The 25,693-nt window shown below is 41.7% G+C and overlaps 2 protein-coding genes across 5 annotated transcripts in view; one reads left to right on the plus strand and one right to left on the minus strand.

Moving 5' to 3' along the window:
- gabrd (gamma-aminobutyric acid type A receptor subunit delta) overlaps positions 1-25,693 on the minus strand; it is a 48,855-nt gene that overhangs the window by 18,952 nt on the left and 4,210 nt on the right. For 3 of the 4 annotated variants that reach the window (XM_078557687.1, XM_078557689.1, XM_078557688.1), the window contains exons 2-3: positions 8,281-8,393; positions 3,756-3,823 (exon numbers count right to left, since the gene is read on the minus strand). The exons of the other annotated variant lie outside the window; for it this stretch is intronic. In XM_078557687.1, the coding sequence (XP_078413813.1) occupies positions 3,756-3,823; positions 8,281-8,393 (181 nt within the window). The remainder of the gene's footprint in view (positions 1-3,755; positions 3,824-8,280; positions 8,394-25,693) is intronic. 4 annotated transcript variants of the gene reach the window in all.
- cfap74 (cilia and flagella associated protein 74) overlaps positions 18,217-25,693 on the plus strand; it is a 240,871-nt gene continuing 233,394 nt past the window's right edge. Inside the window, exon 1 of the mRNA XM_078557686.1 lies at positions 18,217-18,506. The gene's annotated coding sequence lies outside the window, so the exon portion shown is untranslated. The remainder of the gene's footprint in view (positions 18,507-25,693) is intronic.

Raw genomic sequence — 25,693 nt, forward strand, 5'->3', positions numbered from 1 at the left:
TCTCTAGCCCCACTACTCCAAGGTCACACCATAAGTGTAAATGTTTTATCCATTCACCAAAATTGCAAATTGTTTACTTTCGCTATTGTTAGATCCAGAATAAAAGAGACTTTAACCAGGCTTCTTTCAATAAACTCAGAATGATTGATTTATTATGAAACTAAACTTTTTTTTTTAAAGCAGGTTGCAAAAACTGGTTAACATACACGTCTGGATTGCAGATTGTAACTACCTACCCCTTTAAATCCCAACATACGCATATACACACACACATACACACACACACAAAGGACAAAACAAATAGGGTCTCCACAGAGGTTGGCGTTTAAAGGGGGAAACAAACACCTTTTCGGCCAACGGGAAAACTTTATGAAAAAGGATAAAGCTCAAAGGGTTTTGACGTTGTCAATCTGGCGCTCCAGCATGCAAAGATAGAGTGCTGGTCACAGTAGTCGTTTGGAAGTTCTTTCCAAAGGAGCTTGTGGAGGTGAACAGAGCAGGATCAATATCCTTGGGATACCTCTCTCATCTCAGTTTCTCAGGTTTCCGAATACAGGCGAGTTATTTTGAGATGAGGATTTCTAGCTGGATACTGATAACTACACTGAATTTCAGACAAGGCAGGGAAAGAGTGAGTTGGGCAACTTTCTCCTTTGCAGTTTATTCCCAAACTGAATCCAAAAAACAAATTAAAAACAGAAATTCATCTCAGTCAGGTGGTTTTGAGAAAAATCATCAGGGCCTCACATCCTCTAAAAGCAGTAGTTTCTTTCTGCAGCAAATTAAAGTTAAAGTAAACAAATAGTTCTTATCTCCTCAGGTGCCTTGCTGGTCATTTAGCTGAAGTTGTGACTTTTTGGAAAAAGCAGTTTGCTCACAGTCCAAAGTAAACTTATAACCTTTTTTAAAATTCCAGGTCAGTTCCCAAGGAAGCGTCCAAATAATTCAATGTCCTTCCAATTTTAAGGTACATGTAGCTCTTGGAGATATGTACTCATAACACTTTGAGTCAATATAAACTATTTTTAATTCAGCTGTGCTGATCAGGAACTTCATAACTGTGGTCCCAAAAAGACCATTTACTGGTTATAACCTGATAATCAAGAGGGAAAGGTAACAGATACATTCAACTCTTCCAATCAATACACCAGAAACAAGCTTTGGCAAATATGTCCAATATAGTGTCCACACCACATGCAAGAAACTTGCCATCGGAATTGTGGTTCACGATTTTATAACCATTAATTTAAATGGTTAGAAAATCATGCATAGTACACGCTTGAATTACTGATAGGAGATCCTGGCAGGCAGCAAAGCAAAGTTAGGTAAATTATTCCCGAGCTGGAAAAGAACAGCAGAACTCGGCCATGGTACAGGTATATTCCTCAATAATACAAGATGAGCTATGTTTTCAGGCCAAAACCTAGCTCTCAAAAACAATACATTGCAGGCTGACATTACATGCAGATGCAGAAGTACATAATAGCTCTTTTATCGGCATATTAGAAGTGATCTGTTACTTGAAACAGGTTGGCCTCCATCTGCTCATCTCCTTGCCTGAAAAATGAATACTGTGTGGCCAAATATCTGGACCATAGCCTCTCAGCCCCCACTGCTCTTATTTAAGGCAAAAATGGCATATAAGAGGAAGTCATAGGTAGACTTCATGACACTAAGCAACTTATCCCACTGGAGAAGATTTCCACAGCACAGCGACATCATAAATGTGTTCTTTATAAATTGGTTTACAGTCTAACTACAGTTAGTGCACAACACAAATCCTCCCGTTTGTGAGGAAGCTACCAATGATTAGTTTCTGAAAGATTTTAGAAGACATTAGGGATGCGGAGATTAGAAGGGAATATAGAATTACTGCAACAAAGCTTATTAATCATATATTATGTCAATATGTTGATTAAAATAGATTGTGCAGGAGCACATAACAGTTCATGCAATGACTGTACAAACAGACATGCCCTCATGTACTCAAAATGCACTACATAATAATCTAGGAGAGCCCACTGTACCAAAAGCTGCATCTTAGGAACATTAAACACTTCACAGTATCTTTACAGTGCAGGAGGTGGTCATTTGGCCCATCGAGTCAGTACTGGCTCTCTGAAAGAGCATTCTACCTAGTCCCACTCCCCTGCCATATCCCTGTAACCTTGCACATTCTCTCTTTTCAGGTAGGAGTCCAACTGAGCATCAACTGCTGCTACTTCCACTTCAAGCATGGTGTAGCACAGATATAGAAATTCTGGACCAAATAGACAATCCTATGGGAAGCAAGCACAGGATGAGGTATGAAGCACAGGTGAAACAGGATGGTGGTTTTTGAACAGTCATCTGGCGCATTCTGAGCATCAATAGTGATTTGTCTAAGAACGCAGACTTGGTTCACCTGCCTGCACATAATGTCTGTTACAACTTACAACTATAACATTCACCATTGACTTTCCCAGGAGTTTTACTGAGTTCAGAAACCCTACATTGCAAATACAGCCCATGAAAAATGTGCAACCACAAAGACCAGTAGGTCAGTGTTTAGTTCAAATACATACACCCTGCATCTTCAGGAAGAGGGAAAACTAGAGGGAAGCTAACATCCTGTCAGAACTAAGACGAAAGAACTTGCATTTAGGAGCACCTTTCCTACTCTCAGTACATCTCAAGCGTTTCACAGCCAATGAACTACTTTTGACGTGTAGTCACCATTGTTTGATAGATATATATGGCTGCCAATTTGCACAAAGTAATGTCACACAAAACCAAACGAGATAAATGACCAGATAATTTGCATTGGTACTTTGAAGGATAAATGTTGAACACCAGAAGCTCTGTTGTCTGCTCCTCAAATTAAAAGACACAATGACGTTTCTTTGTTGTATGTTCACAAAATCTGTCCTAAAGTAGTGATTGTATCATTCAGCAGGAAGCAGCTGTTTCATCAATTTGCATTATTATATTGCCATTTCCCAAAAAGACAATTTTTTTAAAAAAGCAAAACCTACATTGCTAAAGATAAGGGGATAAGCAGAGCACTATCAGTTATTCATTCCAAAGCTGACAATTTAAATGAAGAACTCTGGGTTCTCATTCTTATCTCCAGGCATTGAAAAATTATCTGCCACTCAATGTCGTAAAGGAAAAAAACATATTGTAATATATATTCGTATATAAAATACAGCAGACAGTCCGTATAAAATTTATTTTAGAAGCTTCACAAGGAAGCACATTACAGTGAAAGAGATGTAACAGGAAATATTTATATGGCTTCCCTATTGGAAATGAAGCCTTTAACAAAGCATCATATCAAAGATTGGGGAACAGAGTAAGGAGAATTCGAGGCTCATTTACTTTCATTACCTGGCACATGTATTAAAGTAATACTGGCTGCCCTAGCCCTCTCATTATCTTTTCCATTTTTGTGTGGTGCCTTATTTAGAATGAAGTTAATAGTGCATATTAACTAGATTCAGATGCAGCTTAAAACATCAGTCCGCCCACCATGGCAAGCCATAATATTACTACAGGGTTCCAGAAACTTCTGTTTCCTACACAGTGTTGTCTCTTTGCCAAGAAAGGTTCTGTTTTACAAGCGCAGGTACTTGTACTTTCCAGAGCAAGCTATTGTATTGCAGACTCTGGTTCATTTGGTTATGTTGCAGGCAACATACCAGCTAATGAACAGGACTAAAACTGAATTTAAGTATTATATACGTCTTTTTAAACAAGGAAAGAGCAAACAGTACCATATTAGCTTCCGATATATGGTCAATACTGGCAACTTCTATAGCCAAAGCTACGTTCAAAGGAGGCCCTGGATAATCAAAAGTACAAAATCATTAAACAAAGGACTAGGAAGAAAATCTCCATACATTATGGGGTTCGACTTCAATTGATGTTAAACAGCATAACAGATTATCCAACTTTTATCTCATATTAATTACTCCCACAAACTCATCATAAAACAATGTTGAAGTGAGCTGGAAGCAGATGGATATTCAGGACAATTAAATTGAGCATATACACGAACATGGGTAATAAACATTTCTATCAGAACTGCAGCAATTAGATTTGTCTGATCATCAATAATTTTGGCTTGGTGCTACAATGGACAATGTTCCCATTTGAATGAATCCAATGTCAATACGCTGCTAGCTCACAATCCTTCTCCGGGCTATTTAATAAACGATGTTATAAGCCTAATTCCCTTCTTGTTTGCTGGATTTTTCTTCATTTTCTCCCTTCATCTCCCAAGGTGCTAGCATGTGCTGGGGTACTTTTCATGGATGTCTGCCACTCTCCTGCCTCTTGGCCTAGTGCTCATTCTTCACCTGTGAACCAGGGCAGCGAGTGCCTTCTGGCTTTTCTTCATGGAAGTGGATATTGGAAATGACCTTCTCCTGTCCCCATCCCACGATCATATACAGGGACACGATTAAGTCATTAGCCCCTTGAACCAGCTCCGCTGTTAGATAATGACTGATCTGCATCTCAACTCTATTAACCCACCTTTGCTCTATAACTTGATATCTAACAAAAATCTATCTCAACTCAGTCTTGGAAAGTCCAATTCACCCAGTATCCAGCCTTTTGTAGGGGAGAGTTCCAAATTTCCACTATCCTTTGTGTGAGAAAATACTTCCTGATTTCATTCTTAAATGGACCAGCTCTAACTTTACAACTCATCCTCTTGTTTTGCATTTCTCCTTCAGAGGAAACAGTTCAAGTACGTCTACCCTATTGAATGTCTTTTTTTATCATTTTAAACACCCCAATTATATCACCCCTCAACCTTCTAAATTAAAACAGCAAAATCTAATTTTGTAACATTTTATGTCAAACAATAGATTCAGTTTGCCAAGTGCTTTTTCTCTGGGTCAGAATCTGTCATAAATCATACACAGTACAGAGCAGGGCAGAGTGTGAATGTTGGGAAGGTAACAGTGCTCCAGCTATATTCAACAGTTGGGAGTTCCTGCTATGATGTCTACTTTACAATAATAAACTACTTACTGAGTTCCAGGTAACGAGTCATAATGAGGGTTCACCGTGTTGCACTTTGTGGAGATGGGGGATTTGATTTCAATGTTTTTCCTATTGTGTTGTCCCAAGTTGAACTAGAAATTATCTTTGTTGGATTTCAATATCAACTGCTAAGCAGCTGCTATCAGACTGTCCCTGCGGCGTAACTCAATTCTGTTAATTGTTTTACAATAAGTGGTCCATATTACTCAGTCTCAAAATAAACATCTGCTAAATAATAGTACAGTAACTGGAAGAATATTGATAAGTTTCATCAAAATCAAGGGAATCATTTTCAATTTCAACGGGGTGGAAAACCCGACAGCATTGATTGTGGCTATGATACACCAAAAATCGGCACTGTTGATTGGTGGCTATGATACACCAAAAATCGGCACTGTTGATTGGTGGCTATGATACACCAAAAATCGGCACTGTTGATTGGTGGCTATGATACACCAAAAATCGGCACTGTTAATTGGTGGCTATGATACACCAAAAATCGGCACTGTTGATTGGTGGCTATGATACACCAAAAATCGGCACTGTTGATTGGTGGCTATGATACACCAAAAATCGGCACTGTTGATTGGTGGCTATGATACACCAAAAATCGGCACTGTTGATTGGTGGCTATGATACACCAAAAATCGGCACTGTTGATTGGTGGCTATGATACACCAAAAATCGGCACTGTTGATTGGTGGCTATGATACGCCAAAAATCGGCACTGTTGATTGGTGGCTATGATACGCCAAAAATCGGCACTGTTGATTGGTGGCTATGATACGCCAAAAATCGGCACTGTTGATTGGTGGCTATGATACGCCAAAAATCGGCACTGTTGATTGGTGGCTATGATACGCCAAAAATCGGCACTGTTGATTGGTGGCTATGATACGCCAAAAATCGGCACTGTTGATTGGTGGCTATGATACGCCAAAAATCGGCACTGTTGATTGGTGGCTATGATACGCCAAAAATCGGCACTGTTGATTGGTGGCTATGATACGCCAAAAATCGGCACTGTTGATTGGTGGCTATGATACGCCAAAAATCGGCACTGTTGATTGGTGGCTATGATACGCCAAAAATCGGCACTGTTGATTGGTGGCTATGATACGCCAAAAATCGGCACTGTTGATTGGTGGCTATGATACACCAAAAATCGGCACTGTTGATTGGTGGCTATGATACGCCAAAAATCGGCACTGTTGATTGGTGGCTATGATACGCCAAAAATCGGCACTGTTGATTGGTGGCTATGATACGCCAAAAATCGGCACTGTTGATTGGTGGCTATGATACGCCAAAAATCGGCACTGTTGATTGGTGGCTATGATACACCAAAAATCGGCACTGTTGATTGGTGGCTATGATACACCAAAAATCGGCACTGTTGATTGGTGGCTATGATACACCAAAAATCGGCACTGTTGATTGGTGGCTATGATACACCAAAAATCGGCACTGTTGATTGGTGGCTATGATACACCAAAAATCGGCACTGTTGATTGGTGGCTATTCTTTCGAGTTATCAACAGTCACAGATTGCAACTCTTTTGAGTACAATCACAGTTCTTGGTTTCCGGGAGCGGGACATGAACCCACAACCCTCTGATTCAAAGGCGAGGGTGCTATGAACTGAGCCACAGCTGACATCTCTTGATTGGTGGCTATGATGCACCAAAGCTCGGCACTGTTGATTGGTGGCTATGATGCACCAAAAATCGGCACTGTTGATTGGTGGCTACGATGCACCAAAGATCGGCACTGTTGATTGGTGGCTACGATGCACCAAAGATCGGCACTGTTGATTGGCTGGCCATTTTATACCAAACCAGATTTGCCTCATCATTGCTTTGAATAGAAACAGAAATCACAATGGGCTGCGTAATGAGTTGTCAACCAAATACCATGAGTTTTCAACCTGTAAACCTAGGCCCAGCCCATGTCCCTGCTCCAAAATATGAAGCGCTACTCATGTCATATTGTGTCATTCCAACTCAAATTTATTTGCTATTTTTAGTCAATTTCTCCATCCTCTAAAGTGGGATCTCTGTGCATGCACAGCCTGTTTTCCTGCAATGTGCTGCCAATGTGCTCCTCCTTGGTAAGACTAAAGGAGACTGTACCAATCTGCCTCATCATCCTTCCAATGATCGGTCCAATCCTCCATGCAAGGAATTGCCCAATCTCTGCACTACTCTTGTCCACTCCCAACATCACACCTGAGGTTGGGAACTGGTGTGTTAGGATTCACAAGGATTGAAATCCAGTATCAGCAGGGAGTACAAAGCAACAACGGATCAGCTGCCTATTTATACCCGCCTGATAATCAAGTGGGTGTTTAAAAGGTGGTTAATCTAATATTATTTTATTGGTAAAGTTCAGGATGCTTTGTACATAAGATCATAATCATTTCCTATTATCCCTTATAAGTGAACAGATACAATTTCCCTAATAACTGATAGACTAGCCAGTGTGGAATTGAGATTTACCTGGTAAAGAGGTTCTAGATTTAATCTCTCATCTGTGTTAAATTATTTAAACTTAGTTGAAGACATTAACATTGGCTAAAGAAGGACATAGTTCAATCAGGGTTCCTTCTCCTGATTGCAATCCAGTGACCTCCAACGAAAGTGTAATTGCAGGAGGAAAAGCTGCTGTGATGTGCTGTCATGTTACCAACTTCATGAGAAGAAGAAAGAAAACAAATGAGCAGCTGGCTTCATAATAGGCTCTGAAGCTTCCAGTTCAAAAAGTGTTAAAATGATGCAGATAGCAATTGTGCATAATTACAACGACCACTGGTGAAAAATTCCAAGTGGCTCATTCGGGGCTGTATTGTTCCCAGCTGTTAGAGATTTCCAGGACTGGTGCTAAATTACTTTCTTCATATTGTAATAACGTTTAACTTGCTAAATTGTCCATAAAGAGTCAAATATGTGAACTACACTGTATGGGGGTAACTTTATTAATCATGCAGCCAGTGGAAACCTTCCTCACTTGCAACACAAATTGGAAATGGAGGTGCAAATTGCCTGTGATTCTCTGATGATTAATGATCAGAAAATTAAGGGCTGTGCGAGCTCAAACTTCCAATTTACGTAAGGTTTCTGTCAGAAGAGAGATCTCATTAAATTACCCACATTTTAAGTGCCTGTACATGATTTTTCGGTGGATTAGTATCAGTGCTGGTGTGAATAGGTACAATTATTTTACTTGTCTTTGTCTTGATGGGCTTACCTCCTATTCCTGGTCGAAAGTTCCGAGCATATCCCTTCATTAAATCATCCAAGTTTGGCAACCAAGAAATTTCTATATCGGTGGTTATGTAATCCCCGAGATCAGTCATTGCCCTGTTTAAAAAAAAAATCTTTAAAGTTACAGAGTAAGTTCAACTTCAAAGCAAAAAATGTGATAAAATGCTACCTTATCAGATGAGCGGAATGTTGATTGCATGTAGCTAAGACCAGTAAAGTCTTAGGTTCTGAGTTGTACTGAGTTAGCTAATTTCAACGAGGTAGGGATGCTACTGCTGGCCATAGAGCCTCAAGATACAGAAGGGAAATTCAGTCAGAGTTCCCATTCTGGCTCTCAACCTTTCTTTCAGAGCACATGCAGATAGCAAGTGAGAGCTAAGCTGCCACTTTGTAATATATGCTAAAATATTACTATTGAGCTGAAACATAGAGAGGTTACAGTACAGGAGGAGGCCATTCAGCCTGCTGGGTGAGTGCCAGCCCTCCCCAAGAACAATTTAGCTAATCCCATTCCCCCACCCTTTCGCCATACACCTTCAAATTTTTCCCATCCGGGGCATATCCAATTCCTTTTTGAAAACTACAATTGAATCTTCCTCCACCACACTCTCAAGTAATGCCTGTAGCCTTTGGCAGACTTCAAGCATCAGGATGGGAATGAAAAGGAGTAAGTTTGCTGCCAAACTGAAGGTCTATAGAGCAACAGTCCTGCCCACTGTTCTACACACGTGAGGCTTGGACTGTGTACCAGCATCATGTCGAGAAGCTCAATCACTTTCACTTGAGCTGCCTTCAGAAGCTTCTGAAGATCAGGTGGAGGACAAAAGACCAGACACTGAAGTGCTCCCCTGAGCTGGCATACCAAGCATCTACACCACATCGAGACAGTCACAACTGAGTTGTGCTGGTCATGTAGCCAGAACGTCTGACACTTACCAAAGCGAATCTTCTATGGAGAGCTTGAGGCTGGGGTGCGCTCTCATTGACGATCAATGGAAGTGCTACAAGGTCACTCTGAAGGCTTCACTATGGAGTTTCAATATTGACTTTGAATATTGGGAGAAACTCGCCCAAGATCATTGCAGCTCCTTCGAAAGCAAGCGTGTATGAGAACCAGAGAGGAAACACAAGGAGAGAAAATCCCGAGCTAGCAACTCATCCAAAATTCAATCTGCGGTATCCTGTCCTATTTGCAACAGAATCTCCAGGGGAAACAGTGGCCTTAGCAATCACCCCCGTATCACCCATGCCCCGACCCCACAATCACCCCCGTATCACTGGAATCCTACCAAACAGCCCAGGTGATGAACATAGTCATCATCACCTTGACGTATGAACAAAAGTAAGGCCGTGGATGCCAGATCTTAACCATTCGCCAGGTAAAAATGTTTTTCCTCATGTCACCTCTAGTTCTTTGGCCAATTACTTTAAATCTATGTCCTCTAGCTTTCAACCCTTCTGCCAATAGGTTTTTCTCCGTAATAGGGTCAAATTAACAGCACCATAGGAATTGCATGTATCTTAGTTCCAGACAGAAGTCTCTGATCTGGAGACAAAAAGATAATTTGACATTCCTGGAGACTATATCTGTTTATTGCTGCTGTAACAGTCATATTTCTGACCAAATAAATGGTGGGTTCTGCTCTTTAAGGTGCAGAGGGGTTGGTAAATTCCAATTAGTAAACAGACACTAGGGCCAGAAATTTTAAACAATAAGTAGAGGCATCAAAAAGGCAATCTACCTTCAGGAAATGGAAAAAAGGTTGTAAAACATGGGAGCAGAGAGGGAAAGGAAGCTCAGCCTCAGGATGATTCTATTTAGGTTAAGTGAGATGACCCACAGCATGTGCCTTCATTATTTCAATATGAAGCCAAGTTCCACTGATTGAGCTATGGCATTCTGATTCTAACTATTGCTTTGTACATTCATCTTACTTTAGAATACAGGAGGTTATGGCTGAAACCAAACTTTGGCTCGTTTAGTTTAATTTGGCCTACCTTCAGAGAAGTTGAAGGAATACACTTGCAAAAGACACAGAGATCTGGTTTGGATTACAAAGCAATTTCATAGTTACACACCTGGGTCACAATATCTGACAAGTAAATATTGGACAATGGCAGTCAACACCCATAAAAAAGGCCTCTCAGACCACTTACTGGAGTTGGGACCCTTTCAAAAGGTACCAGGTGTATTGTTGGGGAGTTGTAACGCTACTGCCCCCATTTTGAGGCTCTTGCTGCCCCACTAAAGACAGGTAAGACTGGTTAAAATTAATCTCAGTCGGGGGAGAGACAGTTCTAGTTTCTCTCTGTCAACCCGACTCCATATTACCGATGCATAGCCATCATTAATCTCAAACAGGATGAAACTATGTCAAAACGTAAAAGTACCTTGACTGAGGCTTTTCCAACATTCAATCAGGAGTGCCTGAATTAACCTGCAGCCGCTCACTCCAACTTCTGGGGAATCCCGATGAATGGTCATTGATGAATGGTCATTGACCTGAAATGCTGGGCCAGATATTCAAACGTTCATGGGGCTGGGACCCAGTGTGGACACAATTTGAAAATCCCAGTCCTGGAAGTTATCTCAGGACACCAACACCTCCCGGTGGGGGGAAATGGGGAACTCACTCACCCCGAATTAACAGTCCATTAAACTCCTCGAGGGATTTATTAAGGGGCCGGAGCATTCAGGAATACAGTTTTGAAAGCTTATTTTGATGAATCCTACCAGTCACCGTGGGATCAAAGAAATGTTCTTCTTGTGAAGGCAAAAGTTATTTGACCCCCAGGTTGTCTGTGCCAGAATGTGCTCATTAGCTTTCGTTTATCGACCATGACGTTCTGTGAGCTGCCTGCTCTCTTCAGCAAGGCAGCAGCAGGCCCCAGCATGGCTGCCGCCTCCATTTGCCACTGGTGCCAGGCAGGCAGCTCCCGCCTCCTGGAGACAATCAGCGCATCTATTGAGTGCTGAGCTTACCTCCTGCCCAATTCAGGCACTTACATTCAAAAATAGCGACACAGTTGAGGTGTGGGGTCGGGGCATGGGTGATACGGGGGTGATTGCTAAGGCCACTGTTTCCCCTGGAGATTCTGTTGCGAATAGGACAGGATACCGCAGATTGAATTTTGGATGAGTTGCTAGCTCGGGATTTTCTCTCCTTGTGTTTCCTCTCTGGTTCTCATACACGCTTGCTTTCGAAGGAGCTGCAATGATCTTGGGCGAGTTTCTCCCAATATTCAAAGTCAATATTGAAACTCCATAGTGAAGCCTTCAGAGTGACCTTGTAGCACTTCCATTGATCGTCAATGAGAGCGCACCCCAGCCTCAAGCTCTCCATAGAAGATTCGCTTTGGTAAGTGTCAGACGTTCTGGCTACATGATCAGCACAACTCAGTTGTGACTGTCTCGATGTGGTGTAGATGCTTGGTATGCCAGCTCAGGGGAGCACTTCAGTGTCTGGTCTTTTGTCCTCCACTTGACCTTCAGAAGCTTCTGAAGGCAGCTCAAGTGAAAGTGTTTGAGCTTCTCGACATGATGCTGGTACACAGTCCAAGTCTCATGTGTTTAGAACAGAATTCATCCAGGTGTCAGGGCCTTGACCCCACTTTGAAAATCAAGCCTGGCAACTGTATCTCTCTTCACAAATACTGCTTAGCCTGCTGAGCGCAGTTGCTCACTACTTGTTTACTTCTACTGCTGTCTGACTGTACTGAAGTATTATATTGTACTAATTAAAAACCCTTTTGCTGTTCAAGATGATTCTCTATTTCAAGAAGAGTAGAAGGCAACCTCAATTATTGTATTCAGTGGTGTGGATGTGTCAATGTAATTGATATCCTTTCATGTAACAATGATATTCTGCAGAGTAAATATTCATTTACAGTGGGGTACTGTATATTCTATTTCATGAAATACTGGGTATATTATTTTACAATTGTGTAAAATACCTCTAAAAGGGGCCACGTCATTACTGATTTTTAATTATAAAATAATCTGTACAAAACTGTGTCATGTTAACAGCAGAGAGATGCTCCACCAAAATTGGAACTGTACAATTGCAAGTTATTTTGTTTGTAATACAGTAAAATCCCAATGAGTCAAATCCCAGGGGATCTTCCCACAAATTTGTGTAAAGCGGGGTTTGTGATAGCTGAGGAGACCCCATTCCCACATGAATGCACCTCTATTTAACCCGATATACCTACAAATGCTGTCTACGTCAAAAACAACTGATCAAAATGCCAAATGAATATACAGTTGTCATGAAAATATAATAATTTTCACAATATTGTGATTTATTGTAAAAGTGGGTTAATAGTGGGGTTTGGATAGTTTCTGTGTGAATGTGTGTGTGGGATTTAATTGAATTGGAGACAGCTAGTCTGGAGGTTTTTGAGTCAGCAAACAAGAAACAAGGTTTGAAATGCTAAATGCATAAACATCACTGAAGTTTTAGAACGTGAGGTGTAAGGAAAATTCGCAGTATTAGATAAATTAGGTTAGTTTAAATTTCAAAGAGATGGTAGGATGTTACACCAGCCAGAAGAAGCTAAGCCCAACAGTGTGTTTATTTTTTCCAAAGGTTACTGATAAAATTAGTGCTATGAAAAGATTTGTATTATGAGAGGGGTAAAGTTCCAAAGACATATCGGAACAATGAAATTTGCAATAAAAAAGGGAAAACATGTGTAAAGGAGGGAAGGCTATGTGTAAGAGGAGAAGGCATTGTAGGATCTAACACAAGTGTGAAAATCCTCTAGCTTCTGTGCATCAAGTTGCTTTCTACAGGAACCGAAGCTGAGAAAACTCATTTTGAATGCGACTGTCCAGGGTATTGTGTTACTTTGCCTGAGTCTGTCTAAATCTATTTGTTTTTACTGTTGCCTTAATGGAGGTGTAACTGGGAGCCAGATTAATTAGGGGGTTTAGGAGTTATTATAGCAGTAATTTGTAGACTTAGGTATGTGCTTGAAATCTGTTTTGTTAATAAATGCTTAATTTAGTTTTCCAAAAACCCCTGAAGTTGTGGTAGTTTTATTACTTCTGAATTCAGGACATGCATCTTGAAGTAAAATACAAATTGCAAAACAGTTGTGACCCGTGTGATCAAGTTTCCCTCGTGGATTCGATCTGCCTGGCACACATCATCTGCCACGTCATAACATAGTAAAGCAGTAAATGCGTGAAAAAGTCTTTATTCAACTTGCAATGGCCTGATCTTGTATAAGGTCGGAGCTTTACATTGAAAAATGTCGGGAGTTAACTCCAGAAAAACTCCATAATCTTTTCCTGCTTAGCGTGCTGTCTTTGGACATGCACGATACAGTTCGCCATGTTGTCAATGCAGTCAAACAGGGTTTTGGTGGTTTTGTGCTGCAGTGTGAAACCCTGGAGCATCTCTACGGCTTTTGCAGCATCGGCTAAGGAAACAGGCCTTGTATTTCATAGCGGTGGACAAACCTGACAGTGGAATCTCCCACTCCTTTGTGATGTTCACTTTCTGCTGCACACCACAGTTTTCCATCCGCTGGATCAACTTCACCTTCTCTCCGAGCAACCACACTTTTAACTTTCTCACCGGTTTAGCCATACTCAGGGTTTGCCTGTCCTTTCACAGGAAGATCTCGATGTGCAATGATGGCTTGCCCAGCGCTCCATGATTGTGCACTCGTGTGGCCTAACTCCGCTCCGATTGGTCAGCACGGTCAAATGATAAGCTTGGACAAGTTCTGCTTATCTGAGCTACCAGCGCAGAATTCCTGCTTATCACGGGCATTGTTCTGTGGGATCCTGCTATTCTGTCAGCGAGACTGGTTAACAGCTTCAGCAGAACTGGAATTTCGTGTCATCCGAGTTTGATTCATTGCATTTACTTCTGTGTTTTATTTTCTTTGATAAGTGTCTGCACTAAGCATATGTGAAAGCTTCTGGCCGCCTGTCGTTTTAATTCTCTGCCCCACTCCCTGTTGTCGGCCTCCTCCACCTGTTCCAAAGGAGATTTGGGAACAGAATCTCATCGTTTGATTCATCATTTTACAGCTTGTCTTCAACAATTTCAGATCATAAACACTGTCCCCATTTATTCAGACAGCAGTATTGATTCTGTAATTCCCATTTCCACCTTCTCTAGATTCATCTTTTTTTTAAACCTATCCCATCGCCGAGATCCTTTTTGTCATTTAACCTCTCCTGCCTTTCCCCTTATCATGGATCTCCCTTTTTACTCTTTCCTCCCCTCTTGTCTTTCCCTGCCCCTCCTCTTGCTTAAAGCTTGTTATATCTGGAACTGCTTCCAGCTCTGACAAAAGGGGAATGGACCTGAAGCGTTAACTCTGGCTGGAATTTTACTGTCACACCGTAGGTCCCACTGCTGGAACCAAATGCAGGTCTTGAGCCTGCGCCGGCAAACAGCTGGACAATGGAGGGTGTTTTACCGTTGGTGGCTCACTGCTGCCCTGTCCTGTTAAAGGCAGCGGCCTGCCTCTCTGAGCCACACGACCCAATCAGAGGGCCAGGAGTTGGCAGCCTTGGCAGTGCCAACAATAGAGGTGGACGTTGCTGAGGCTGCAGGGAGGAGAGGGTACCTCCATGGTGTGACCCCCCTCAAAGGGCAGGTAAGATTTTTTTTTATAAATGTGCAGGGGTCAGGGTGATCATTTCCGCTGGGGACCCCTCCTTGGGGCATGCAGCCTCTGCAAATGAAGGCCCTCCCCGACCCTGGGAAGCCATTGGGAGACAACCTCAGTCTCCATATGCAGCAATGGGCCATTCCGACACCTTCCATTGCTATTTTGCCAGCCCTTCCGCCTCTCAGCCTTTCTCTAGAAGATTGATAAGATGCTATCTGACCTGGTGAATGTTTTCAGCATTTTCTGTTTCCATATGCATCAAAAACATGTTGTTTTATAGAAATAAAATAATTCATTAGTTTTTCATTATTTGTCATGTACAAACAGTTCAGAATGATTGCCATTTATTTGAAAATTACAGGCAGCCTTTGTTTCCAAGGATTCCGCTGCTCTGAGGTTTGACTGCAGTAGATGAATGTGTTTTTAGGTTATATAATTAATGTTACTAAAAATTTACATTACAAGTCACGTGACTTAGTACTGTATACACCTTACAAAGTTCTTGTAATTTAAAATGTACAGTGCTCTCCCTTGCAGAGTGTATTCGTTTTAAATAGACATCTATTTGTCTTGGGATCTTTGACTCATCAATATTTTACCGTATAAGAAACTTGAAAGAGGTGTGATATCTTGAAAATACTTCTCACTTCTGAAGATTCTGTCACTTTCTACAACACTGTTACAGTTCATAAGGTTTCAGTGTTTTCCCCATTCAGCAACGGATCTCTTTAAGGAATGCTCAGAAGTGCTTAACATTCCTGAAGAAGGGCTCTGTACGAAATGTTGACTTGTTCTCCCCACAGATGCTGACTGACCACCACGTTTCCAGCTTGTTGTTATTATTACTAATGCAAAAATTGATTTCCTCAAAGTGCAGCCATGAAAAGAAGCTAAAATTGCAATTGATTAGGAATTAGAAAGATACGTTGATTAGAAAGATAGATATATACGTACATTGAAAGAAAGACTCATATTTATGTAGCACCTTTCCTAACCTTAGGACATCCCAAAGCATTTTACAACCAATGAAGTGCTTGTGAAGTACAGCCACTGCTGTAACATAGGAAACATGGTGGCTAATTTTCAGACAGCCAAGTCCCACAAACAACAGTGACATAATAACCATTTATTGTTTAGGTGATGTTGTTTGAGGGATAAATATTGACCAGGGCACAGTGAGAACTCCCCTGCTCTTCTTTGAATGGGATTTTAAAGTTCAACCTGAAAGGGCAAACAGAGCCTTGGTCTAATGTCTCATCGGAAAGAGAGCAACTCTGACAATCCATCAGTCCCCCAGTACGACACTGTAGCGTTCGTTAGCCTAGATTTTGTGTCCAAGTCTCTCAAGTGGGGACTCAGTTTAAGAATGAGGTCTCCCTCTTAAGATGGAGATGGAGAGAATTTTTTTCTCTCAGAGGGTCATTAGTATGTGGAATTCTCTTCCACAAAAAGCAGTGGAGGCTGGGTCTTGAATTTATCCAAGGCCGAGTTAAACAGATTTTTGATAGACAAGGGAGCCTAGGTTATGAGGAAGGGCAGGAAATTGGAGTAGAGACCACAACCAGATCAGCCATGGTGCTATTGAATGGTGGAGCAGGTTCAAAGGACTGAATGGCCTCCTCCTGTTCCTAAGTTTTATATCCTATGATCCTAAGTGGGCTCTGTGTTGGGAGCACTTTAGAGTCAAAAACACTTTGTGCATGACACCAAATTGGAGGGGATAGTCAATACTGAGGAGGACTGCGACAACTTACAGGGGCACATTAATAAACTTGCAGACTGGGCAAATAATTGGCAAATTAAGTTTAACACAGATAAATGTGAACTATTACATTTTGGTAGGAAGAATAGAGAGGTCACTTATTAGTTGGAAGGTGCAAGTCCCGATGGGATGAAGGAAAAAAGGCCTCTCAGAGTACAAATATACCAGTCACTCAGCTTTGTTTCTAGAGGGATAGAAATGAGAAGTTGGGAAGTTATGCTAAACCTGTACTGATCTTTGACCAGACCACACCTGGAGAACTGCTTGCAGATCTGGTCACCATATTATTAAAAGGATATAGAGGTGTTCGGTGGGGGGAGGGTGCAGAGAAGATTTACAAGGATGATAGCAGAAATACAAGGGTTTTTTCATTCTTTCACAGGATGTGGGCATCACTGGCTAGACCAGCATTTGTTGCCCTTGAGAAGGTGGTGGTGAAGCCGCCTTCTTGAACTGCTGCAGTCCATGTGGTGTAGGTACACCCACAGTGCTGTTAGGAAGGGAGTTCTAAGGCCAAGCGACAGTGAAGGATCGGTAATATACTTCCAAGTCAGGATGGTTTGTGGCTCGGAGGGGAACTTCTAGGTGGTGGTGGTGATCCCATGCCAGGCTGGGTCACTTTTCTCCTGAAAAATGGCAGCTGAGGGGTGACCTAATAGAGGCATTTAAAGTTATGACAAGTTTTAATAGAGTGGATACAGAATGTTTCTCCTTGTAGCATAACTAGAAACCATCAAATATATAGTCACAAAGAAAGCCAATGGAGAATTCAGAAGAAACTTCTTTACCCAAAGACTGGTGAGAATGGGGAACTCGCTACCATAGGGAGTGGCTGAAGTAAATAGTATAGATGCATTTAAGAGGAAGCTAGACAAGCGTGTGAGGGAGAAGGGCCTAGAGGGTTATGATGATAGATTTAGATGAGGAAAGATGGAAGGAGGCTCGAGTGGAGCGTAAAAATCAGCACGGACTGGTCCGGCCGAACAGTCTGTTTCTGTGTCGTATATTTTATATAAGCCTATGGATTCACAACATTCTGATTCAGTGACAAGAATACTGTTACCACTGAGCCATCGTTCACACCTCTCATAACCCTACAAGATTTCAAAGTCAATGAAGTGCTTTTGAAATGTAATGACTGTTATTATGCAGGAAATTGCTCAGGATTTAAAACCTTTTGCGACTTTTAGTTGTCACTGAGTGACTAAAAATAACGTTTGACTTGACTCATTTTTTTTTTTAAATTCAGCTTTTCAAATAGTCGATTTCATTTAGGAAGTCAATATATCATTAACGTACATCTATTCCTAAATAAAACACAATTACGAGTTTTTGAAAGGTTGCAATGCTATAGAAAATAATAGAATCTTCAGAACCCATTTTTAAAGGTTGCAAAACTTTCAAGCTGATATCTTTTTCAAGTTGGTTATACATTTCGGCACTGATGAATCATCAAATTCTGGTCAATAGTAATGCATTCTGCAAACTGTTACCAGTGAACAATCAAAACTATTTCTGCTCGTCACAAAATATCAGCTGGTATTGGCTCTGTACAAAAGGCAGCTTCTAAAACTGACTAGAGGTGCATTCACACTCTGGCTAAAGAGCTGGTTTGAAACAGTTCACTTTCCTCTGATGTTTGCGCAGCAAAGCTTGGATCCAACATCAGGGGCCACATCCTGACATCTGAATGAAACCGAAGGAGGTGGTAGTTTGACTCTGCTTCACAACTGGGGATCAGTGGGGCCTCGGTATGTTTGGCGTTGGTCTCGAGTGGTTTCAGCTTTATACCGTTGCTGAAGGTGTGGCAGGTGAATACAACTCTTCGTATAATTCATTGAAAAAAAAAGCTTTAACAATAGTAAAATATTGTCAGAAAAGTATTAATAATAACATTGATTTTCCCAAATAAGGCTCTACTCTGATACTGAAAATTTAAACTAATAAAGAAAGCACAGACCAGATTTGCACATTGCTAATTCTTTAGTTAAGCAACGCCTTAATTTTAAAATTCTCATCCTACTTTCTAAATCCCTCCATGGCCTCACCCCTCCTTATTTTTGTAATCTTCTCAAGCCCTACAACACTTTGAGATATTGGTACTTCTGTAATTCTCACCTCTTGCGCACCCCCGATTTTTATCGTTCCACCATTGGTGGTCATGCCTTCAGCCACCAAGGCCATAAGCTCTGGAATTCCTCTCTGCCTCGCTACCTCCCCTTCCTCCTTTATGACACTCCTTAAACCCAACTCCTTTGACCAAGCTTTTGATCACCTTATGCAGATTGGTGTCAAATTCAGGTCTCTGGTCTCTGGTCATAATGCGTCTGAGAAGTGACTTGGGATGTTTTATTAAGCTACAGGTGCTATACAATTACAAACTGTTGTTGTTTGATTCAGCCTATTCCTCCAGTAATTCTGTCAGATCTACACGTCAAAGATATTGACAGTTCCTGACCACCAGCATGTCCAATAATTCCTCAACATTTTCTTTTATTCCATTTAAAACAGTACCATGTCTTGTTTACAGTGATGAAGAGATGAATGTGTTTTCAAGGTGGACAGTGTCACAGGGGGAGGTTGTTCACATTCCACACAATCCTTCTACTGTAGTTTCCACAGCTGTCAAATGTCAGAAAGATTAGAGCCCCCAGCAGTGAATTAGCAAGCTACTGTGAAATTTCCTAAGGATAGGTACAAAATGTGCAGAACATGTTAACCCAAGCTGGATACAAACTGGCTTCACTTTCAGTATTAGGTACCTGTTATTGTCCTTGTGTATCATTTCAGCATTAATCAGAAGTCACTGATTTTGTTTTCCTGCAATCTTGCATTATCGTTAAATATGGACCTGTTTTTAATTCTTTTTATTATTTCTTCTGCCCCGTTTTGCTTTCAGGAAAATATATCAAAATGTAATGCAATGTTTTATTTTCTGATAATCTTTGTCCCTATCTTGACACATAGGCACATCTATTCATGGCTTATTTTGACTGAAAAATTAAAACAAAAAAGAAGTTGCTAAATGGGAAAGGGGATGATGGAGATACAATTTCCATATTTTAAAATAACAGCATGAAAATAGCAAAGGCATCCCTGTGCATCAGCCTAGTGTATTATATATCAGAGATATGTGAGGACTTCCATTTTAAATGTTTAATATTGTACCATAATGACTATTAGTTGATTAGATAAAAATAGCAATAACTTGTCTTGAAATGTAAAATATAAACTGTCCCAAGGCACTTGAGAGGAGTGTCCTAAGACAAAATTTTACTCCAAGCCACATAAGGATGTCCAAAAGCTTTGTCAAAGTGGTAAGTTATAAGGAGTGTGTTAAAGTAGAAGCAAGCAGTAGAAGCAGAGGGGTTTACAGAAGGAACTCCAGGAGTTAGGGCCCAAGCAGCTAAAGGACCAGCCACCGTCAGTAGAGCAATTAAAAATCAGGAGATATCCTAGAGTCCAGAAGTAGAGGGATGCAGATATCTCGGAGGGGGTTGTGGCATTAGTTTCAGAGATAAGGAGGGGCGGCTGATCAAGAAGGCGACTCACCACCACCTTCTCAAGGGCAATTAGGGTTGGGCAATAAATGCTGGCCCAGCCAGCGAAGCCCACATCCCACGAATGAAAAAAAAAGCCATGGTGAGGCTCAAAAACAAAGATTAGAATTTTAAAATCGACGCATTGTTGTACTGAAACTCAGTGTAGCTCAGCCAGCGCAGGGTTGATAGGGGAACAGCACTCGGTGCAAGTGAGGACGCGATCAGCGTGGTTTTCGATGGACATCGAGTTTATGGAGGGTAGAACATGGGAGGCTGGCCGGTATTACCAACAACAGTTTACTTTGTAATAGTTGTTACTCATCCCAGTTAACATAAAGGAAGGATAATTTCTTTATACAGGTACTTGTAAATCCCATCAAAATGATGAAAGGCTAAGTAGAGAAAGAAGTTTAAAATACTTATATGTAGTTATATATTATATATATTTTAAGCTTTATTATATATACAATTATATATATATATATAGATGCACCCTGGATATTGTGAGCACAGAGGGGAGGGTTTTCCCCTCGTTAGGTGGGCCCAGGAGCAGCTGTGCAACAGTCCGCCACCCGCGATCGGCCCCCGATTTTACACAGGCCGGCCTATTAACGGCCAATTAACGGCCAGCCAGCGTGAAACACGCACTGATAACCTCAGCGCTGCCTTGGGGGGGGGGGGGGGGGGGGGGGGGGGGCGGCGGGAGGACCGTGAGCGATGAAGTGTGCGCATGCGCGTGAGTGCACTCAGTGAAAGCTCTCGGAAGGCACAGAGCTGCCTCAGGGAGCCGAAGGTTTTTAACATGAAAAATAAAGATTTCAAACGTAAGGAAAACCTGTCACCTCTGTCACGTGAACAGGGACATGCGAAAAATGAGTTTTAAAATTTTTTATTGTTTTTCTCAGTCGCTGTTGGAAACCTCATCCCGCCCGTGGATGAGGTTTCTCAAAAAATGCAAAGGCCGCCTGGCCTATTCGCCCACCCGCCAACCGTAAGGAAGGACGGGCAGTGAAAAATTCAATTTAATTAACTGATTAATGGGCTTAATGGGCCTCTTAGTTGTCGGCGGGCGCGCTGCTGACTCTCGTGCACGCCCGCAGGCTGAAATATCGCGCGAGTGCACGATGACGTCGGGACGCTCGCCTGACATCACCCCCGTGGCTACGTCACGCTCGTGTGTGTCAGGTGCGCGTCCACACGCTGAGCTGAAAATCCTGCTCAGGGTGTTGAGAAACACTGGTCGGGAATCAACAGCTTCTGTAACATCATTAACTGCTGCAGCTTTCATTAGCCAGATGCACCTGCGGCTTTCAGTGAAGTGCTGGTGCCCCACACATAGCCCTAGTCCTTCCCCTTTAAACAACCGTTTGAAGGAACACAGCACTGCCATTCACTGCAGTCACTGCTGTCACCCAGACAGCACTGATGAGTCTAAGTGTAATATTTAAGGCATCACTATGGTATGTGAGCTGTTGTAAAGCATTACAATGTTCTTTAGTAATAGTGACAGTTAAAGTAAAACAGCGAAGCCTCAGACTGAAATGCCATGACTCACAATCTAACAACAGAACATGTGCAGCAGGTACAGTTTGCTGTAATATGTCAGAGATAGTTCAACCTTTCCTTTATTTTTAAGGTCACAGTTAAATGCAGGGGGGGGGGCGTGGGAGGTAAATGGGGTAGATGTTCTTTCCCAGTAGATGGGGGAACCTGTACATCTTTAGTGGATGGCCTAAGAACAGGAGAAGCAAAGAGGTATGGTCATCTGTCCACCATTTTGGTGAAAGTAAGATCCAAAATGACCTTAGAGTTTGGAAGATGTAAGATTTTGGAAGAAAAAAAGAAGAAACAATGGGCGGGATTTTCCACACCCGCCCGCTGCCGGGATCTTCCGGTCCCGCCGCAAGTCAATGGGCTTCTGGCTGGGGCACCACCTCACCCACGGCGGGTCCCACCCACAACAGGGCCAGAAAATTCCAGCCAATATAAACAGAATGGTTCCATTTTAAAGGCCGTGCAGGAAGAGGGGAAACCTGGGCACTCTCATACGTAGATCTTTGAAGATGGTGGGACAAGTTGATAATGTTGTTAAAAAAAAGTACATGAAATCTTTGGTTTTGTAAGTAGGGGCATAGAGTACAAAAGTTAGAAAATTGTGGTAAACCTTTACGAATTGTAGGGTCAGCCTCAGTTAGAATATTGTAACCAATTCTGGGCACTATACTTCAAGAGGGGGTGCCAAGGCCTTACAGAAGGTGCAGAGGAGACTTACCAGATAGTATCAGGGGTGAAAGACCAGTTATGTGGAGAGACTGTGGGAGCTGGCATTGTTCTCCTCAGAGGAGAGAAAGGAGATTTCATAGAAATGTTTAAGATTATGAGGGATTTTGGTAGAGTCGATGGAAAAACCGTACCCACTGGCAGGAGGGGCAGCAACCAGAGGACACATATTTAAAATATTTAGCCAAAAAACTCAGAGACGGAGGGGGAGATGAGAAGAAATCTTTTAATGCAGCAAGTTCTTATGATCTAGAATTTGCTGTCCAAACGAATGGTAGAATGTCATGAAAGTATAATAATTCTCAGAATATTATTGTGGTTTATTGTAAAAGTAGGTTAATAGTGGGGTTTGGATAGTTTCTCTGCCTGTGTGTGTGTGGGATTTAATTGAGTTGGAGACAGCTGGTCTGGAGGCTTTGACTCATCAAAAGAAGCTGGGTTTGAAATGCTAAAGACGTGAACACAGCTGAAGTCTTAGAATGTGAGGTGAGGAGAGTTTGCATTTTAAAATAAACCAGGGTAGTTTGAATTTTAAAGAGATGGTAAGATGTTTATATCTAGCCAGAGAAGCTAAGCCAAGCAGTGTGTTTATTTTTCCCAAAGGTTACTGATGCAATGATTTATATTATGAGAAAAGTGAAGTTCCAAAGACATATGGGAACAATGAAAATTACATTAAAAGGGAGAAACATGTATAAAGGGAAATGAGGCTATATGTCAGAAAGGGCATTGTAAGATCTACCAGAAGTGTGAAAAGCCTCCAGTATTTGTGCATTAAGCTGCTGTCTACAGAAACCGAAGCTGGGAAAAGCCACTTTAAATTCTACTGTCCAGGATATTGTGTTGAATTGCCTGGATCTATTTATAATCTATTTTTTTTGCTGTTGCCTTAATGGGAGGTGTAACTGGAAGACAGATTAATTAGGGGTTTAGGAGTTATTATAGCAGTAATTTATAGACCTATGTATGTGCTTGAAATCTTTTCTTTTGTTAATAAATGCTTAATTTAGTTTTCTAAAAAAATCTCTGAAGTCTTGGTGGACTTATTGGCCAGGATTTTCCCGTCAGCGATTTGGGGGCGGGGCCCTCTCGCCGAGGGGAAAATGACGCGGGATGACGTTGGGAGGAGTCCCCGACGTCATCCCGGTCCCTTTAAATTTTTAGGAAGGCGGGCGGACAGCGAAATCAGCTGTCCGCCCGCCGACCTGTCAATTGTCAATTGAGGTCATTGACAGGCTCATTAAGATGATTAAAGACCTGCCCGTCCAACCTTCAGGCTGGCGGGCAGGCAAGGAGCCCCAGCGGACTCCTGATAATACATGAAGCATCATCCACTGGCGGGATGAGGTTTCATGTCCGTGTTGTAAAAAAGTAATAAAGTTTATGTGTTTTTTATTAACATGTCCCGTCTCGTGTGACATTGTCACATGAGGGGACATGTTAATAATTTTATAATGTTTCTATTTTTACACTTAACTTACCTGTCACTAATCTCCCTGCGACAACACTTTGCCTCAGGGAGCAGTACGCACTTTGACAGCTGGGGATACCCCCCCCACCCCCGCACAGGAAGTACATAGCGCTTCCCGTCAGGCAGGCCGCTGGGTGGGCCTTAATTGGCCCGCCCACTCAAAATGGCGGTGGGCCCCGGTTCGGTGGCGGGGGCCGACTGTCCGCCCGCCGCCGAGCCGGTGGGGCCCACCCGCCCACCAAGGGCAAAATTCTGCCCATTGTTTCTGAATTCAGGGCACACATCTCGAAATAAATACAAATTGCAAAACCGTTGTGATTGCATGATCAAGTTTCCCTTGTGGATTTGATCCGCCTGGCACACATTGTCTGTCGCGTCATAACAAGAAGTAGTTTCAATAGTAGCTTTCAAAAGGGAATGTTTAGAAAGGAAAAGATTGCAGGGCTGTGGGGAGTGCAGAGGAGTGGGGTTTATTGGATAGCTCTTTCAGAGAGAAGGCACAGGCATAATGGGCAGAATGGTTTATTTCTGTGCATTATGATTCTACGATCCAAGTGATAAAATGCATACAGGAGGTAGGAGAAGAGTTAATTAACAAGATCTGGTAGATATGTTTGACAAAACATTTCCTATTTGTGTTGATATAAATCATCGAATGGTGCCATCGTGTTCTTCACACACAACATTGAGTGTCAAAATTTATTTTTTGTGTTTTTTCCTGTCTCATTCCTCCCAATGAAAGATTTCCCAAACGCTTTTTTGGTGAAGGCAATGAATCCTGCTGAGGAGAAGAATTTTTGGGGGCAAATGAGATCCGATCCTAGACAAATTGGGCGGACAGGTGGAAGGTGGAAGATGAAAGGGAGTTAGACTGTTCTCTGAAGAGGAAGAATGTGCAGGGTTACAGGGAGAAGGTGGGGGGTTGGCATGAGGCAAATTGCTCATTCGGAGATCCAGTGCAGACACGATGGGCTGAATGGTCTCTTACTGCACTGTAACAATTCTGAGATTCTGTGAAGTTCCACATTACCATTAAGAGGATGGTGTGAAGTCATTTGTTTGCCAGATTGCTAATGTTGTATAACTTCTAACATTAGCACAGCTTTTTTTCATGCAATGAGCTTTTGCTTTAACTGAACTACCACAAAATCTGTTTTGTGTGTTTTTACAAAACAGCTTCAAGTGTCAATACTTCAGCCAGGTAAAATTTAATTATAATATATAATTATAATATGCTTGTTACAACATTGTGTTTAGGTTAAATACTCAATCTCACACAAGATGACAGAATAGAATCACAACTTATACAGTAAATGAAATGTTCTACACAACTGTGTTCTTCAAATTCCAGACTAAAGTTGACAATCAAAATATCAATAAACGGAAAAGGACCATACCATAATATTTCACAATGTGCGGGACAATTACCATCTCAAATGCTGGTACACTGGTAGTTTAAGAGTTTCATTTGGGCCTATAAACGTAAATAAGTTCAAAATGCTCATATCTAAAGATAAATTGCAACCTAGATATTGAATATGCAGAATGCTTTCACATGCTGGCTGAAGACCAATGGTTTATGTAGAAAAAAAAACTCACTAAATGTTGCAGCCCTCAAAACTTAGTCAGACATGCAGTGTTTTTTTTCTAGTAAATCACTGTCACCAGAGGAATGAGGCTGACTGGATTGGTCTACAAAGAGCTG

This window comes from Cetorhinus maximus, chromosome 15, assembly GCF_964194155.1.
Source record: "Cetorhinus maximus chromosome 15, sCetMax3.hap1.1, whole genome shotgun sequence".
In the NCBI taxonomy this organism is placed as follows: Eukaryota; Metazoa; Chordata; class Chondrichthyes; order Lamniformes; family Cetorhinidae; genus Cetorhinus; species Cetorhinus maximus.